Source organism: Trichechus manatus, unplaced genomic scaffold (assembly GCF_000243295.1).
Source record: "Trichechus manatus latirostris isolate Lorelei unplaced genomic scaffold, TriManLat1.0 scaffold00069, whole genome shotgun sequence".
NCBI lineage: Eukaryota > Metazoa > Chordata > Mammalia > Sirenia > Trichechidae > Trichechus > Trichechus manatus.
The window spans coordinates 1,496,545-1,513,395 of NW_004444005.1; the positions used below are offsets into that span (position 1 = coordinate 1,496,545).

Here is a 16,851-nt window from a genome sequence, read left to right on the forward strand (position 1 = left end):
TTAGTTATCTAGTGCTGCTATAACAGAGATAATACAAATGGATGGCTTTAACAAACAGAAATTTATTTTCTCACCTTTTAGGAGGCCAGAAGTCCAAATGCAGGGTGCCAGCTCTAGAGGAAGTCCTTCTCCCTTGGCTCTGGGGGAAGGTCTTTTGACTCTTTGAAGTTCTGCTTCTGGGCAATCTTCAAGTGTTTGGCACCTCTCTTCTTCCTTCTGTCCTCGCTAGCTGGGTCTTAATATCTTTTATATCTCAAAAGACACTGACTCAAGATACACCGTACACTAATTCTACCTCATTAGCATAATAAAGACAATCCATTAATAAATGGGATTATAACCACAACACATAATTTTGGGGGACACAGTTCAATCCACAACAGGGGAGTGACACCATGAGTTAAAGCACCGCGTAGCACCAACGCTAGTACAGCCCCTCGTTCCTTGCTCTTGCAAGCCTGCACAGTAGCAGAGGTTAAGAGAAGTAGGTCCCTGAATTAAAGGAACTCTGGTGGCCCAGTGGTTTGTCATGGGTTAATAACTCAAAGGTTGGCGGTTGAACTCATCCCTAGACCCCACCCGTCGACTCTTCAGAAGAAATGGCCTGGTGATCTGCTTCCGTAAAGATAACTCATGGGGTCACCACAGTCGGGTGGACTCTATAGCAGCTAACAAGAACAACAGGCCCTTGAATTACTGTAGTGTTGTCAGATAATAGGACAGGAGGCTTTGAATCTGTCTTTGTTAGGCAGGTAGGGATTTTACTTTTCCAATATGTAGGCTTGTTTGCTTTATTTCACCTTAATAATTCAAACTTTGCTTGAAATGGGGTGTTAGGGCGCCCTCGTCCCATCCGCTCCCAAAACCCATTCTTGCGTACAATAGCGATGGGAGGGAGACTCTGAACGAGTGGGAAAATAGGACGGCTAGGACTTGCGGCAGATGGCTGAGATGCCAGGGTTTGGGGGCGAAGAGCTGAATGATGGCGAGACAGACTTTCCCTGGGCTCCGGCTCCGCGCGCCTGCAATTTCCTCTGCGCCCCCCAGAAGGCACCCTGGCGCTCTCATTCCCAGCGGGGAGCCAGAGCGTTCGCCGCAACGAGCCCGGGAACCGAGCGTCGTGGCGCGGTGATACCAAGAGCCGGGCGGCGGCCTGAGCCTTCTCTGCCCGGCAAGTGGGGCAGGGCGCCAGTGAGCCCGGCTTTGTTTCCGGGACTGAAACGCGGCTGTTCTCAACCGGGTTTCCACCCTGCAGGGGACGCCGAGAGTCACCCCTGCGTAGGCGTAGCGGTCCGCAAAGCCCCAAGAGTCCGTGGGCGGGGAGGTTTGAGCGCTTTCCGGAGGCAGGAGGAGCCGCAACATTCAGGCTCACGCCGGCTCCCCAGACAGAACGCCCTGGCCGGATGAGGACCTCCAGGCCGGCGCCGGGAGCCCAGCGCAGCCCGGACCGCAAGCGTGCCTCGGCCATAGAGCGATAGACAGGTCAGTGCCCGGGTGGGATGAGGGCCGAGCTGGAGGTGGGAGGCTTGCGCGCCAGTCCACTCTGTCCCTTACTCCCCTGCTTCCCGAGGCCACTCGCGGGGTCACCTCTGCCGGTGCACCCAATAGCGCGGGCGTGATTCTGCATTTTTCATGACAAGCAAGGTGTGGAGCCGCCTTCTGCGGCTCATCCGGGCCCAGGTGCGGCTCGGGCTGGCGAGCGGGGCGATGCGCGAGCCCGCGTGGAAGGCAGGCTCGGGAACCACCGCTGCCTGATGCAACGTTGCTTTCCCACCTATGAGCGGCCGCGTGGAAACCGCCGCATCCAAATGTCTCTTGCATGAAGAAGCCAGGCCTCGGATATGAGAACAAACCGAGATGCGGGGGAAGACGAGAAGAAAGGAGGCCGAGAGCCCCTGTGGCCGGGGGAGTGAGGGGAGGAGGAGACGGGGGGTGGGGGGTGTAACCGGGGGAGCGAGTCGCTGTGCACGTGCTAGTGCGCGGGGTATGGAAAGCGCCCCGAGGAGCCAGCAGGAGCCCCGGGAGCCGCTCGGGTAAAGGGTCCCGGCCCACACCCTGCCGCTCACCCTTCCGCATCTCCAGGATGCGGCTGGGCCGCAGGGCGCTCTGCGCGTTGGTCCTGCTGCTTGCCTGCACCTCGCTGGGGCTCCTGTACGCTAGCACCCGGAGCTCGCCGGGCCTCCAGGCTCCCTCGGCGCTTTGGGCGCCCCCGCAGGGTCCCCCCAGGCCTCAGCTGCCAGCTCTTACCCCAGAGCCTCGCTACGCACATATCCCAGTCAAGATCAAGGAGCAGGTGGTGGGGTGAGTGTCAGAACCTCCCTGGTGGCAGCTAGGGGGCGGAGCGGGCGAGGGAGGGGGAGAGAGGAGGCTTTTGTTTCTTCCGGGGCTGGGCTCTGATGCCTGAGTTCTCCAGACTGGTTGTATGGGGGTGACGTGGGGGTGGGGAGGAATGCTAAGGGTTTCGCTGGGGGGAAATCTCTCCTCCCGGAACCTTATCCTGAAGATGGGGATGGGAGGGTGTTCAGTCCGGGGAGGGGCCTGAAAGAGTCCCTGGTGTGAGTCATTCAATAGGAGATTCCAGATGGGGTCCTGAATGGTGGGCAGGCAGCTCTGGAAATCCTAGTAATCGGCCTTATTCTCTGCCTCCTTCTGTAAAATCCAGACTGAGGGGACACGGCATCCTACCCATGATCCTCCCTCTTGGGAATTAGTTGAGGAGCAATGTTTAAGGGGACGTATATTGGATGGGCAGTGTGACGGGGCTAACGTGTGGAGTGCTATGTAAATAGATTGTGGGATGAGTGGAGCTGTGTGGCTGGGCTCTGATGCCTCCTCCTCCCCTCTCCAGGCTGCTGGCTCAGAACAACTGCAGTTGTGAGTCCAGTGGGAGGGGCCTTTCCCTCCTCTTCCAGAGGCAAGTCCAAGCCTTTGACTTCACTAAGGCCTTTGACCCTCAGGAGCTGAGGGCTGCCTCTGCCGCCAGGGAGCAGGAGTTTCAGGCCTTCCTCTCAAGGTACCAGCAAGAAGGAAGGGGGTGACTCTGAGGGGGAGAGCAGTGGGAGGCCTGGAGGGTGAGTGTGACAGGAGAGCCCCTTTCCTTCTGACTCCCCCTCTCTCTTCCCTCTCCTCCACCGCCAGGAGCCGGTCCCCAACGGACCAGCTGCTCATAGCCCCTGCCAATTCTCCCCTACAGTACCCCCTGCAGGGCGTGGAGGTGCAGCCCCTCAGGAGCATCTTAGTGCCAGGTGAGAAGGAAGGTCTAGAGAATGACCTGGGCCATGGTGAGGATGGCAGGGCCCGAGGCTGGGTGGAGAAGAATGAGGGAAGGTTGGAATGGGAGGTGGGATTCTTGATGAGAGGGGAACTTGGAGGTCAGAAGGGGGCTCATGAAGTGGGAGGTGGGGACAGAGGGAAGCTAGGGTTGTCAGGAATTGTAGAAGACTGTGCACTTGACTACTAACCTAAAGACTGGCAGTTCACACCCACCCAGCAGTGCTGTGGAAGAAAGGTCTGGCAATCAGCTTCCATAAAGATTTTTTTAAAAATGAAAAACTATTGCTGTCTGGTTGATTCCGACTCACAGCGATTCTATAGGACAGAGTAGAACCGTCTCATAAAGTTTCTAAGGTTGTAATCTTTACAGAAGCAGACTGCCACATCTTTCTCCAGCGGAGCGGCTGGTGGGTTCAAACTGCTCACCCCACTCAGTGATTAGCAGCTGGGTGCTTAATCACTGAGCCACCAGGGCTCCTTCTGTAAAGAAAACTCTATGGAGCAGTCCTACTGTGTAACATATGGGGTTGCCATGAGTTGAAATTGACTCGATGGCAACTGGTTTGGTTTGATTTTGGTAACTGGGGAGGTTTGGGGAGAAGAATCTCTTCTTTGCTCACTGACCAAAGGTTAGGTGGGTGGATAGGCCAGGTCATAGAAGCGATACTGCTTTGACGAGAAGGAGTCAAAACCAGCCACTCTAGGCTGTGTTAGCCAATATGCCCTGTTGATGCCTCAACAGGCGGAATGGTGAAAAGTCATGTGTTATGTGTGCTGGAAGAGGGGAGGGAAGCTGAGGATTCACTGATTCTGATATCCCATCCTTCCTCCCAGGGCTAAGCCTGCAGGCAGCTTCAGGTCGGGAGCTATACCAGGTGAGAGGAGACAGGAGGGGAGGGAGGCCAGGGGGCAGTAAAGAAGCCGGGAGAGAGACAGGGCCAAGGGAGGGATGGAAGGACCAGGGAGGCAAGAGGTGGGTCTAGGGCCTAAGCCTGCACTCCAACCCCCCTCTCCCAGGTGAACCTGACGGCCTCCCTGGGCACCTGGGATGTGGCAGGGGAAGTGACAGGAGTGACTCTCACTGGAGAGGGGCAGCCGGACCTCACACTCACCAGCCCAGGGCTGGACCAGCTCAACCGGCAGCTGCAGCTGGTCACTTATAATAGCCGAAGCTACCAGGCCAACACAGCAGACACAGGTATGAGGACTGGCTGGAGATAGGAGCAGGCGGGCTGGGCAGAGAGGACCTAGAAAGGCTGGGGCAGGCAAGTGGCAGAGGGTGTGGGAGGCTCTCCGGCAATGGCCAGAGCTGCCCAGACACACAATGGGCATTTCAGCTGGGCCAGCAGGGCCAGGGACAGAGAGAAGGGGCCTTTGTTCTTCTGGGGCCAGAGCAGGCCAGCGGGAAACTTGAGCCTTGGGTGTGTCCCCCCTCCAGGCCAACCATGAGGGCCCCAGGAAGTGACCAGGCCCAGGAACCAGAAGATTCAGGCACTATTCCCAGCCCACCACCTACTGGAGGGCAAGGGTTTTACCTCTCTGAGCTCCATTTCTCTGCTAGCAAAAGGGGCATAACACAGCCCTCCTACTTCTCTCCAAGGCTTGCTACACTAAGCCTGCTCCCACCACTGGGCCTTTGCACTTGCTATCCCTTCTGCCTGGAATGCTCTTCCTCCAGATTTTCGCATGGCTGGGTCCTCCTTGTCATTTAGGTTTCAGCTCAAATGTCTCCACTATCATATTGTCATTGTTGTTAGGTGCCATCCCGTCAGTTCTGACTCATAGCAACCCTATGTACAACAGAATGAAACACCGAACACTGGCCGGTCCTGTGCCATCCTCACAATCCTTGCTATGTTTGAGCCCATTGTTGCAGCCACTGTGTCAATCCATCTTGTCGAGAGTCTTCCTGTTTTTCACTGACCCTCTACTTTACTAAGCATGATGCCCTTCTCCAGGTGCTGGTCCCTCCTGATAGCAAGTGCAAAGTACATCTCGTGTACTGCCACATTACTTGTCTTATTTTCTATTCAATAGTTATCAGCATCTGAATTTTCTTGTTTACTTAACATGGAACCAGACTGGCTAGGTTCCTGTCCCATCTTTACTGCTTAATAGCTGTGTAAATGTGGACAAGTCACTTAACACTTTGGTGGCCCAGGGTTGTTCTCGTTAGCTGCTGTAGAGTCCACCCGACTCGTGGTGACCCTGGGAGTTATCTTTACAGAAGCAGATCACCAGGCCATTTCTTCTGAAGAGTCGATGGGTGGGGTCTAGGGATGAGTTCAACCGCCAACCTTTGGGTTGATATTTTTGTTGATACCATGTATATTCATTCATGGAAGCATGCTAAATCATTGAGTGTGTCTGAATTTTTGGTAGGTAGTATGGATTTTTTTTCTTGCCGCCCCCCACAAGCCTACCCTAAGTGTTTAGTGATGCGTATGAAGTACCACTCATTACACTCTAGAGTCCCCACCGGGGTCTATTGGTACATATGTGTAACAAATAAAAATTTTCAAAATTTCTATTTTTCCTACCAAAACTTTAGGCTCCTCATACAATACCCTGTAAAAACAGTACTGTGCAGCACATGCCCATTTCTTCAGTTTCAAACAGTCATAAAGGCCCCTGCCCTCTGGCAGCATGCACTCTCAATGGTACAGCAGCTTCCCAATAAACCCAGAGGCTGAAAAAGTTCATGGTCACTGTATGTACCATCGGGCATGAAAGGGTTAACTTCTCTGTGCCTTGGTTTCTTTTTCTGTAGTAGGAATCTATTTAACAGCGCTGTCGTGAGGATTAAATGAGTAAATGCGTATCAGGTAATTTTAAAAGTGCCTGGCACGTAGTAAATACTCAATAAAGGTTTGCTTTTAATTAAAAACTTGTTTGTCCTTCTCCCATCCGTTTAGCACGTAAGCTCCATAGAGATAAGGACCTTGTGTTCTTGTCCACCAAGACCTAGAAAAGCTGAACACGGAGTAGGCACTTAAACATATTGGGTGACTGACTAGAGAAGGCTGCCCCAGGCTTAAGGGCACTCCCCATGTCCTTTCCCCTCGCCATGTTCTGTCTTCACAGTCCGGTTCTCCACTGAGGGACACGAGGCTGCCTTCACCATCCGCATCAGACACCCGCCCAACCCGCGGCTGTACCCGCCTGGGGCTCTACCCCAGGGAGGTGAGGCTGGTAGGGGCAGGAACCTAGATCCAACTCTGTGGGGGCAAATTGGGAGGGGACGGCCCTAGGAGGGGATGTCTTCATGTTCCTCACCCTCTCTATCCTCCTTATCTGCACCCACCCCTGCGCCCTCACTCCCAGCCCAGTACGACATCAGCGCTCTGGTTACCATTGCCACCAAGACTTTCCTTCGTTATGACCGGCTACGGGTTCTCATCGCCAGCATCCGCCGCTTCTACCCGACGGTCACCGTGGTCATCGCTGACGACAGCGAGAAGCCGGAGCTCGTCAGCGGCCCACATATCGAGCACTATGTCATGCCCTTTGGCAAGGTGCGAAACCAGCGAGGTCGGGCGGCACAGGGGGCTGTGGGAGGGGCGTGCGGTCAGTCTGCAGCCTCCATCTGTCTCAGAATCACTGGGGTGCCTGCTAGGCACGCGGATTCCTGGAATGTAAGCTCGGTGGGAACAAGAATCGTGCCTATCTTGTTCGCTGCTGCATCCTTAGAATACTGCCTAACACCTAGTGGGCACTCAAGAAATAGTTGATGAATCAGTGCACACATGAGTGAATAAATGAATGAATGCATTCGAGGACCATTCCCCAGAACACTGACTTAGAACCCCTGGGAGTGCTTTTTTTTTTAAAAAAAAAAAAAAAAAAAAAAAAAAAAAAAAAAAAACCTAGCTCCCGGCCATTCCTAAACACTCAAAAGTTTGGAGAGAAGCACAGGCTGTCAAAATGGGTCAGGGGGAGAAGAAGAAAGGGGGCAGAGGGGCATGTCTTATCTCTACAGCCTCCTCCAACCACACACGCCTGTCCCCCAGGGGTGGTTCGCAGGCAGGAACCTGGCCGTATCCCAAGTGACCACCAAGTACGTGTTATGGGTGGACGACGATTTCGTTTTCACTGCACGGACGCGGCTGGAGAGACTGGTGGACGTGCTGGAGAGGACGCCGCTGGATCTGGTGGGGAGGGGAGCTGGCTGCGGGGGGTGGGAGGGAGGGGAGAGGAGAGAGCGCGGGCTGACAGAGGCCCTGGGGCCGAGGGAGCGTGAAGAAGCGGGGACCCAGTGACGGTCTGGGTCCTGCAGGGGTGAAGCAGGAGAGGGCGGGCAGGGGAACCGCCCCCGGGGGAGAAGGGCGCAGACCTCTCCGGTCCCGCCGTGTCTGGAGCCACTTTCCCACTGTCGGCAGGTCGGGGGCGCGGTGCGCGAGATCTCGGGCTTCGCCACCACGTTCCGGCAGCTGCTGACCGTGGAGCCCGGCGCGCCGGGCCGCGGGAACTGCCTCCGGCAGAGGCGCGGCTTCCACCACGAGCTCGTCGGCTTCCCGGGCTGCGTGGTCACCGACGGCGTGGTCAACTTCTTCTTAGCGCGAACTGACAAGGTGCGCGAGGTCGGCTTCGACCCGCGCCTCAGCCGAGTAGCCCATCTGGGTGAGTGGCGCCCTCTCCCGGTCGGGCCTCGCAGGGACCCCCACCACCACCACCACCACGGGGCGCTGGGCGAGGGCCGGTCTTCCTAGCCTACACCTACGGAGCCCACGGCTGCCACTCGGAGCCCCTAGAGAGGTTCTACGAAGATGTACAGAGGCCTGCGCTGGGGCTGAGAACTCCCTGTGGGAGACAGCTCCCATTCCCTCCCGGCCTGCATGCCATGTAAACCTCCACCCCTAGTACAGCTGCTGGGTCCTCCTGGGTATGTGAACCTCCCCGCGAATGTCACCCCCACCTCTACCTCTTTCCAAGCCTATTCCCCTGGTTCAGATCACGCTTGGAGCAGCCAATCAGGCATTTATTTAATCTCTGGGCAGTGCAGGGTGAGTTTTTCTGTTTTCAAAGCACAAGGCAAGTATATCCATTCCATTTTACAGAAGAGTAAAACAGATCCAGAGGAATTTACTCACCTGCCCAAGGTCCTTAGAAAGGGAGTCTTTGCATATGTACCCTCTGTACCCCAACTCCCAGTTCTCCCTTAAGGGTTGGCCTTCTGCAACCTCAGGACCTTTCTCTGTACCCCTCTCCCACCAGAATTCTTCCTGGATGGGCTTGGTTCCCTTCAAGTGGGCTCCTGCTCAGACGTCGTTGTGGATCATGCGTCCAAGGTGAAGCTTCCTTGGGTGTCAAGGGATGCCATGTCAGAGGCTTATGCCCGGTATCGCTACCCGGGATCACTGGACGAAAGTCAGGTGGCCAAACACCGCCTGCTTTTCTTCAAACACCGGCTGCAGTGCGTGACCACGGAGTGAGGGCCACCCAGGGCCTTTTGATTATCAAGCTGGACTTGCCTCCTCGTCCCTGCCAGGAATTTCCAGCAAACCCCACCGCCCAGTGACCATTCGACTGACTGTCTCCGACCCTCCAGCCCCTCACCCCTCATCTTCAGAACCTAATCCCACACAGGGGCTTGTCCGGGTGACACCCCTCCTTTCCTAGAGTGCCCAGGGGCATGATGGAGCCATACCTTCTCCCACAGCCAGTGCCAAGTCTTCCTCCAGACCTCATTCTAATGGAGCAGGAAATGGGGGCTTGCTTTCCAAGTGCCAAAGAGCCCAGGGGGACCCTAAGAACCTAAAGTAGAAACCCTCTGCTCTCATCTCCTTGGGACTGGTGGGTGGGGAACCCCCCCAGATGTAATCCCAGGGCTGTACCCTGCACTCCATCTCTGGATCCAGGACTCTGTGCACTGGCTCCAGCCCCAACCCCATGGAGAGAACTGATGACTCTGGAGCTGAGATGGGGGCTGGTGAAAACACAGTCAAAGCCATTCTCAGTTGCGTCTTTGCAATGCTGTGGGCGTGGAGGAAGGGCACCAGGGGTCCGTGTACAAATACCCAGACTCACTTCATGTGTCCCAGAAGCTGCCAGCTTTGTTTATTAGCCACATTAATTAAGGGGGCTTGTGTCCTCCCCCTACAATGTTGTTGGGGCTGTGCATTCTCCAACTGACTGGATCAGACCCACACTGTGCAAGTTTTTGGACCAGTGAGCTCCTGGAGAAGAGAGGGGACATGTCAGGAGTAAATTAGGCAAGCCCCATCCCCACCTGAGATTTGGTAGTCCTCTGAGGGGGCACCACTACCCACTTTGGGAACTTAGTTTCTCAGTTCTTCACACAGCTAGGCCCAATCTCCCCAGCTTAGTTGTAAAATCGCCTGATCATTTCATCCATACCTCTTTCTCCTTGATCTCCCTCCTTAGTGCCCTTCCCAAATGCTCTGCCGGGGGTCTTCAGCCATAACCGACACCACACTTGCTAAAACCCAGCCCCCTCCTAGCTCCCACTCCTACTGCCGTTGCCCCTCACCAGTCTCTCCAGGGCGTGAGCAGCTGCATCCTGGACACTCACAAACAGCTGTTCTGGGGTCACTATGTCCAGGAGTCCTGCCCAGGTCAGTGTCCTCATCACTGAGGCTGTGTGGGGAGGGGATCAGGCTCTCAGTCCCAAAGTCCACACCATGTCCTCTTTCCTCCCCGCAAGTGTCCAGTCATTCTCAAGTCAATTGGTCCTTCCACCCACCCACACCTCTCACCGTTACACTGAGCCAGGAGAAGGTGGATCCCAGCATCTCGGCATCGGCTGGCCAGCTGCAAGGATGGGGCAGGGGGATATTAAGTCTGAAGTCAGGGGTCTGAGCAGGATGATAAGGGGACTTTCTCTTCAATCTACTCTCTCCCTCACCTGTACCACTTCTCTGGCCCCAGCAGCATCTGCAAAGGTGACCCCACTGCAGTCAAGGACCACCACTCTGACGGGCTCAGCAACTAAGGTGGGGAGAAGGCAGGAGTACTCAGATGCTTCCATGGATCATGCTCCAATCTCCCTGCTTGTCATCCCATCTCACCTGCATCAGGTGGGCCATCTGGCTTTGGAGTCTCCTGTGAGTAGAGAAGGGCAGTCAGTTGGCACTAGGGAAGACACAAACATGAACATGCACCCTTTGAGCACAAGGATCCCCCTCAGAACACCCACCTGCCTCCCACTCCCAGAGGAGCCACTCTCTTTGACCTTACCTTGTCCCTCTCTCCAAGTCCCAGATGCCGCTCTAGTATGCGGCGGAACTGCCCCCGGGTCCCAAAGTAGAGTGGTGTTGGATAGCTCAGGATGCAGAGCCCTGGGACCTGGAGGAACTAAGAAGTCAGAGGGTCACAGAAACATTCGGGTGGAATCTTCCCTTCCTTCCTTGGCTATAACCCACACACCTTGTGGCTCTCTCTGAGTGGCCTGTAGAGCTCTGTCCCTTCGGCCAGTCCAAGCGCCAAGCACTGCACCCTGGGCAGGGAACTGGGGTTAGATTCCCAGCCTAGACTGGCTGGGGAAGTCACCCAAAGCATCACCTCTCCCTGCCCCTCGTCTCGACTCCCACCTCTGGGTGCGGCAGACAACAGTCATCATCGAGAAAACCACACCCACAGCCAGGCCCAGGTCCACACTCAGGGTCACTACAGCCAGCCACGTGACCATCCACACAGCCTGCGGGACATGGAGTGGGAGACTGCCCAGCAGGAAGGGGCCAGGGCCATACCACCAGGGAAAGGGGTCCAGGGGTAGTGACTGTCAGGGCAAGTGATGGAGAGGGACAGGCCAGGAGAAGGTAGAGTGACAGAAGGAAGGGACAGGATCAGCCCAATAGGGGATACGCACCATAGGTAATGACCCCAGACCTTGTACCAGCTAGGGGGTTACAAAATATTCAGATCTGTGAGGATTCAAATCCCACCCTTCAATTTGTCTCTGAGTAAAGGGTACTAAGAGGTATGAGTGTTGCAGCAGTAGGGGTTGGGTGGGGGTGAGGGTGAAGGGCATGCAGGACCAGGACAATTAGCTTTGATCCAAGGCAGAGGCTGGGGATGCCGGGAAGATGGAAAGGGGGCAATGGGGAGGGTAATGCTGCCATTTCTCACAAAGTCCATGCGGCTGATGCGCCATAGTTGTGGAAGTTCCCGCATCTGGAAGAACATCTGGCGCATGCTGGAGATGTTGATGCAGGCCAGGACAGCCTTGAGACAGAAGAGGCAGGCTGACCACCCCAAGGGCCTGGTCTATAGCCACCCCTCCAAGCCACCGTCATGTCTCCTCTGCCCTTTACCTTGGGCAGGTAGTAGAAGAAGGGCCCCAGCCACAACAGCACTGACAGGACAATCACACAGGAGAAGACACCGGCCAGCTGGAGGGAAGGAGGGAGGGAAGGAGAGAAGGAAGGGAGCCCGCCCCCACCGCAGTGTGAGAGCAGACCTCCCTGTCTCGGCTGCCTCCCCTCCCTCAGAAGTCTGCCTCTCAAACCGATATTCCTCACCCCTTTCTAGATCTTCTGCCATTCACACCTACCTTTCCCCTTCCCCCAGCTAAATGCCTGTCGTTTGCCAGTCTCCCCCTAGATGTAGTGCAACTTCTCTCTTTTTGTAGCCTATCTCTATCTTAAAAGCCACCTCTGGATTACCCTAGAGGCAGGCTAACCTCATGCTTAGGGCACCAAGAAAGAAAGGGAACCCAAAAATATTACGGGGAGATTTTGATATGTTATATTTCTTTTTAAGAATTCGTCAAAATAATCCTCGAGGGAAAAAATGAGAATTTTGTCTCTTAGATTTATTTTACAGTTTAGCATTGTTTTTATTTTAGACTACAGATGGTCGCCATAATCCCTCCCAGTGCTTAGAGCCTGCTGTTGCTAGCTGCCATTGAGTTGGTTCTGAATGAGTGAAGAGTAGAACTGCTCCATAGGGTTTCTAAGGCTGAGAGCTTTTGGATGCAGATTGCCAAGGCCTGTCTTCGAAAGCACCTCTGAGTAAGTTTGAACCTCCAACTTTTCGCCTAGTAGTTGAGCACTTAGGAGCCCTGGTGGTACAGCGGCTAAGCGCTCAGCTGCTCACCAAAAAGTCTGTGGTTCAAACCCACCCAGCGGCTCCTTGGGAGAAAGACCTGGTGATCTGCTCCTGTAAAGATTTACAGCCTGGAAAACCCTATGGAGCAGTTCTACTCTGTCACATGGGGTGGCTATGAGTTGAGTTGAAATTGACTTGATGGCACCTAACAGCAACGAAACAGTTGAGCGCTTAACTGTTTGCACCACCCGGTTTACACCACTCCATGATTCCAACTCATAGCGACCCTATAGGACAGAGTAGAACTGCCCCATAGGGTTTTCTAGGCTGTAATATTTACAGGAGCAGATCCCCAAGTCTTTTCTCCCTTGGAGCAGCTGGCAGGGTCTTAACCGGCCTTACTCTTATCTTTTATCCTGCTTACCTAGGTAATCTCATCCCCTCATGCACCTCTCTCGCAGATTCCCATCCTGCTCTATCTAGATGCCCCCTGGGTATCTACCAGTCTCCCACCCGTTTCTCCATCCCGACCTGGATGCCCCCACCCTTTCTCCTCATTCAAGGATGCCCTCTTACCTGTGTATTCCCACCAGCATCCACTAATAGGCTGGTCGTGGCCAAGGTAGCCGAGTTGGGAAAGCAAGAGAAGAGGGAGGAAATGAGGTTGGAGACCCCATGTGCCAATAGCTCCTGGAGGGATGCAGTGAGATGAAGGGGAGAGAGAAAAAGGCAGGGAGGGAGGTCAGATTAGGGGTTGTCTCCTGAATGAGGTTGGGGTCCACAGTCAGAGTCACACCTGGTTGGAGTCAATAGTGTAGCTATACTTGTCTGCATAGATGGAGGCCAGGGAGGCTGACACAGCAAAAGTCACCAGTGCAATGGGCAGCGAGTCGGCCAGGATCCTGGGCAGCTCAGTCAGGTTGGGGAGGAGGGGTTGAGGGAATCTGAAGAGGGAGGGATTCATGGTGAGGCTGGCTTTGGTGCTGCAGGGAGTAGGGAAGGCAGAGAAAATAGAGTCGGGCAGGACGAGAGGAGGTGTTGGGTCAGAAAAGGCTTGGGTTACCAGGAAAGCTGGCACCTTTTCGTTCTCTCTTACCCTCCAGGCAGCATTCCCACTATCTGGACATTGTATCTTGTGTCCAGGGAAGACGTGAAGCAAAGCACTGAGGCCAGGAGCACCTAGGAAATAGAGAAAATTAGGGCATGGGGGGTGGGACCCCTGGTGGAAGCCAGAAGGGGCCCAGCATTAAGAGAAGACCATAACGCACAAGGAGGTGGTCCAAGGAGCCAGGCAACGGAGGTAGCTCGGGTGTGTTTGTGATAAGTGCGTGACAATGGATTTAGAGCGAAGGAATGTGGGAACTGGAAGAGGAGTGGTGGATACCTGGGTCTATGAGAGACAGGGGGCAGGAGAAAGTAAGAGTGGGCTGGCATGAGGAATCATGGCTGTTCTAAGCAGGGAGACTGGACTACATCTAGGAAGATATAGGGTATCTGTGGAGACAGAACAATTACTTAGTTCAAGAAAGAGAACTGTAGGTTGGAGGGAGATAACTGTGAATTACAGTTAAAGGCCCTGTGGAAAGATGAGAGTGGAGGTGTTGTGGCCAGCGAGACTGCAAGGGGGCCCTGTAGGGAGGAAGAAGAGGCATAGTAAGAGGTCTGTAGGGGGTTCCTTAAGAGAAGTAGGGAAGTATGGGTGGGAGATCTCGGAGGATTTTTGCAGATCAAAGCGTTCTGAGAGGAGGCCTGGAAACGTACACAGATGGGCAGGACTTTTCGACTGTGGCGCCTTTGCTTTCCACAAGGGGGCAGCAGCGGCCCCGCGGAGTCATTTTGGCCAGTTGCTAGAGGGTGGGCAGGGTCTTTGCCGGCCAGGGGGCAGAGATGCGGGGGCCATCCTCACCATGACGACTTCCCCTGGGATAGGAGTGGGCAGCCTGTCTCGGAATCTCGCGTTCAACTCTTTTACCGGCACTAGCAGCGCCAGACTGAGCGCCGAGATGGTCAGTTCCGCGGGACTGCTCCGGGGCAGCGCCGTCAGCACGACGGCCAGCGTCTGTGGGCAGGAGCGGTGAGCAAACAGCCCCGCTCCAGGGTCGACCGCCCCCCAACGCGAACACCTGGCCGAGGCGAGGCCCTCTGTCTCGGCTTTTGTCAGGGCTTCCACCTCCGTAGGGGGACTCTCATTCAGGCCAGGTGATTCCAACCCCTTTCCTCCGTCCCAGTAACCCACTCTCCCCCACAACCGCCGTCCTGCCTCCCTATTTGTATTTCCCTCTTCCCCGGACCGCTGGTAGCCTCTCCCGCGCTGTCCTTCCACCTCCACCTTGAAGAGAGTGAAGCAGCCGATCTGGCGCGGAAGGGGCAACCCCAAAAGGCTCGGCAGCTGGGACACGAGTACGTGCAGCGCGGCCCCGCTGGTCAGTGCCTTGACCACCGGCTCCGACAAGAACGTAGACAGGACGCCGAGCTGCAGCACGAACATCCCCAGCTGCCCAGAAGATAACGCCATCACCAACAGGCGGAGACGCAGACCAGCCGAGCGCAGTGCGCCAGCTTCTCGGCGCACCTCGCCGGCCTGGTCCCGTGCCAGGGACGTGGCCCTCTCCCCCAGCCCCCAGCGTGGATCCCCCAAGGCCCTCCCTGGGGGTCCTCCCTCACCATCAGCGCCCCACTCCAGAAGGCCAAGGCCGCGGCCGCCCCAACCCGCTGCGCGTCCAACCGCTCCCTCTCGATTCCGCTCAGGTTTCCCCCCGGGGGTTCGGGCACAAGCCTCTCGATGGCCGAGCCCGTCATGAGACTGAGTACTGCAAACGTTCCTAGGGCGGGGATGGGGTGGGGGACAAATGCAGAGACAATCAGCTGTGCCGCCCGGGGCACGGCCACTGTCCAGGCTCGGCGCTCTAGGGCTGGTGTGCTGCTGTCAGACCCCGCTCGCCCAGAGGGCCGCTGCCCGGGCGAAGACGACGGTGCTGCAGCAGGCAACTGGCAGTGAGACGGAACGGGTGGGAGCATCAGTCATCAAAAACTGCTCGGCAATGTATCGACGCCCCTTCATGCAGACTCCCCGAGAACTGCGTGCTCCTTTGGGGTGACCACTCACTCATCTCTTCTGCCTCTTCCAAGTCTCAGAGATGTTCGTTTTAACCAAATTCCCCGGAAAGGAAAAGTCCAAGTAAATCCCCGCCTCTCTGCAATCACTCGGCAGCCCCAGCGAGCACTGCCCGGGTCAGAGGGTCGAGACCCGGGCGTTAGGGACGGCGGGAGAGGTGAAGAGGGGGGTAAGAGTCAAGGAGCTTACAAGAAGGCAGGTTTCAAACCTCTGTCCATTTTCAGTCCAGAGAGAGGGAGAATAGTTCCTGTCACTCACCCGTGGACAAGTGTCTCCCAGTACCCAGCAAGGTGTAGATGAGGACGGGGAAGAAAGAAGTGTAGAGTCCGAACACGGGGGGCACAGAGGACAGGAGGGCAAAAGCCATGCCTGGGGAAGAAGTGGAAAAAAAGATCTGCGGTGTGTGCAGGGGGTGGTGCTCAGCATCCAGGACAGTGCCCTTACCCCACACTTAGAGGCTGGGATGGGGGACGCTAAATCCTGCCACTTGAGGGAACTGAGGGGTTAACGGGCCTCGGTGGGAGGTCGTGGGGCGGACTGGAGCACAGATCCGTGTCGGCCGAGTCCTGGGGGGGCAGGCGTCGTGCCTCTCCAGTTCCCTGAGCGGGAACCTGTCCAAGACTTCTTGCGGGATTGCGCAGGGGAGGGGATTGCGCAGAGCTGGGGGTGGGGACCTGACCAAGCCGAGGTGGCAAGCTCCGTAGACCTTAGCCCAAGCTTGATTTCAGGTCCCTCTACCCGAACTCTCAACGACGTAACCCACCGCCCCGCTGCCCGATTCCCCTCTCCCGGGCCTGGGAAGTTCCTGGCAGGCTGGCCTTTGGGCCGCTCACCCTGGGGCACGTGCACGATGCCCACGGTCACTCCGGCCACAGCATCCCCGAGCAGCCAGGCCCGCCAGCGGTAGCGGGGCAGCCAGCTCAGCGGAGGCAGCCTTGCCAGGAGCAGGCGCCACGCCCCCGACCCCGAACAGGCGCGGGCCCGTGGCCTCCACAGTCTGAGCAGCCGGGGCAAGCTGGGCTCCGCGGGTAGCTCCGGTTCCTCCTCTGCATCCCCGAAGAGCTGCCGGAACCGATCCTCGGTGAGAGGTTTCCTGAACCCGGTGCCCAAGGGGGACCTAACGCCGGAAACCTCTCCCAGGCCCGGGCAGTTCCTGGCGCCCCGGATCCCACTCATTCTGCCCTGGGCCATCCCGACTCCTCCCAGTCTTAAATACCACTTGGCCAGCTTGCCCTGAGCCCCGCCCCCACTATGCTGGGTCCAATCCTGCCCTGGAGGGGGACCTGCCGTGGGGGCCTTCTCCGGTCAGGAGAGAGTTGCGGCCTGGGGAGGGGATTCTCTAAGGTAGGCGTTTCCTCGGACACTCTCGGCCTCGGCTGGATCGCTAGCTAGCTCTGGGGCTACTGTGGGGGTGGCGGTGAAGAGAGAAGGCACCGGAAAGGCCAAAAGATAAG

At 56.4% G+C, this 16,851-nt stretch overlaps 2 protein-coding genes across 2 annotated transcripts; one reads left to right on the forward strand and one right to left on the reverse strand.

The window, feature by feature from the left end:
• The first annotated feature begins 1,194 nt into the window (after positions 1–1,194).
• On the forward strand, positions 1,195–9,223 carry B4GALNT1 (beta-1,4-N-acetyl-galactosaminyltransferase 1). Its single transcript, XM_004379864.2, has 11 exons — positions 1,195–1,482; positions 2,083–2,301; positions 2,849–3,013; positions 3,139–3,245; positions 4,108–4,148; positions 4,291–4,471; positions 6,358–6,456; positions 6,598–6,788; positions 7,284–7,424; positions 7,653–7,893; positions 8,488–9,223. Exons 2-11 carry the CDS (start codon positions 2,084–2,086, stop codon positions 8,703–8,705), a joined length of 1,602 nt encoding a protein of 533 aa, XP_004379921.1. The 5' UTR covers positions 1,195–1,482; position 2,083; the 3' UTR covers positions 8,706–9,223.
• Positions 9,224–9,410: 187 nt separating this feature from the next.
• On the reverse strand, positions 9,411–16,573 carry LOC101358322 (solute carrier family 26 member 10). The gene is made up of 18 exons (XM_004379868.1): positions 16,231–16,573; positions 15,656–15,766; positions 14,947–15,104; positions 14,612–14,776; positions 14,189–14,341; positions 13,379–13,461; positions 13,079–13,226; positions 12,859–12,972; positions 11,547–11,624; positions 11,362–11,457; positions 10,824–10,930; positions 10,660–10,729; positions 10,471–10,587; positions 10,302–10,335; positions 10,139–10,221; positions 9,990–10,044; positions 9,764–9,870; positions 9,411–9,449 (listed from the first exon to the last, which is right to left on the reverse strand). The coding sequence occupies exons 1-18, from the start codon at positions 16,571–16,573 to the stop codon at positions 9,411–9,413; spliced, it is 2,061 nt and encodes a 686-aa protein (XP_004379925.1).
• Between the last annotated feature and the right edge of the window lie 278 nt (positions 16,574–16,851).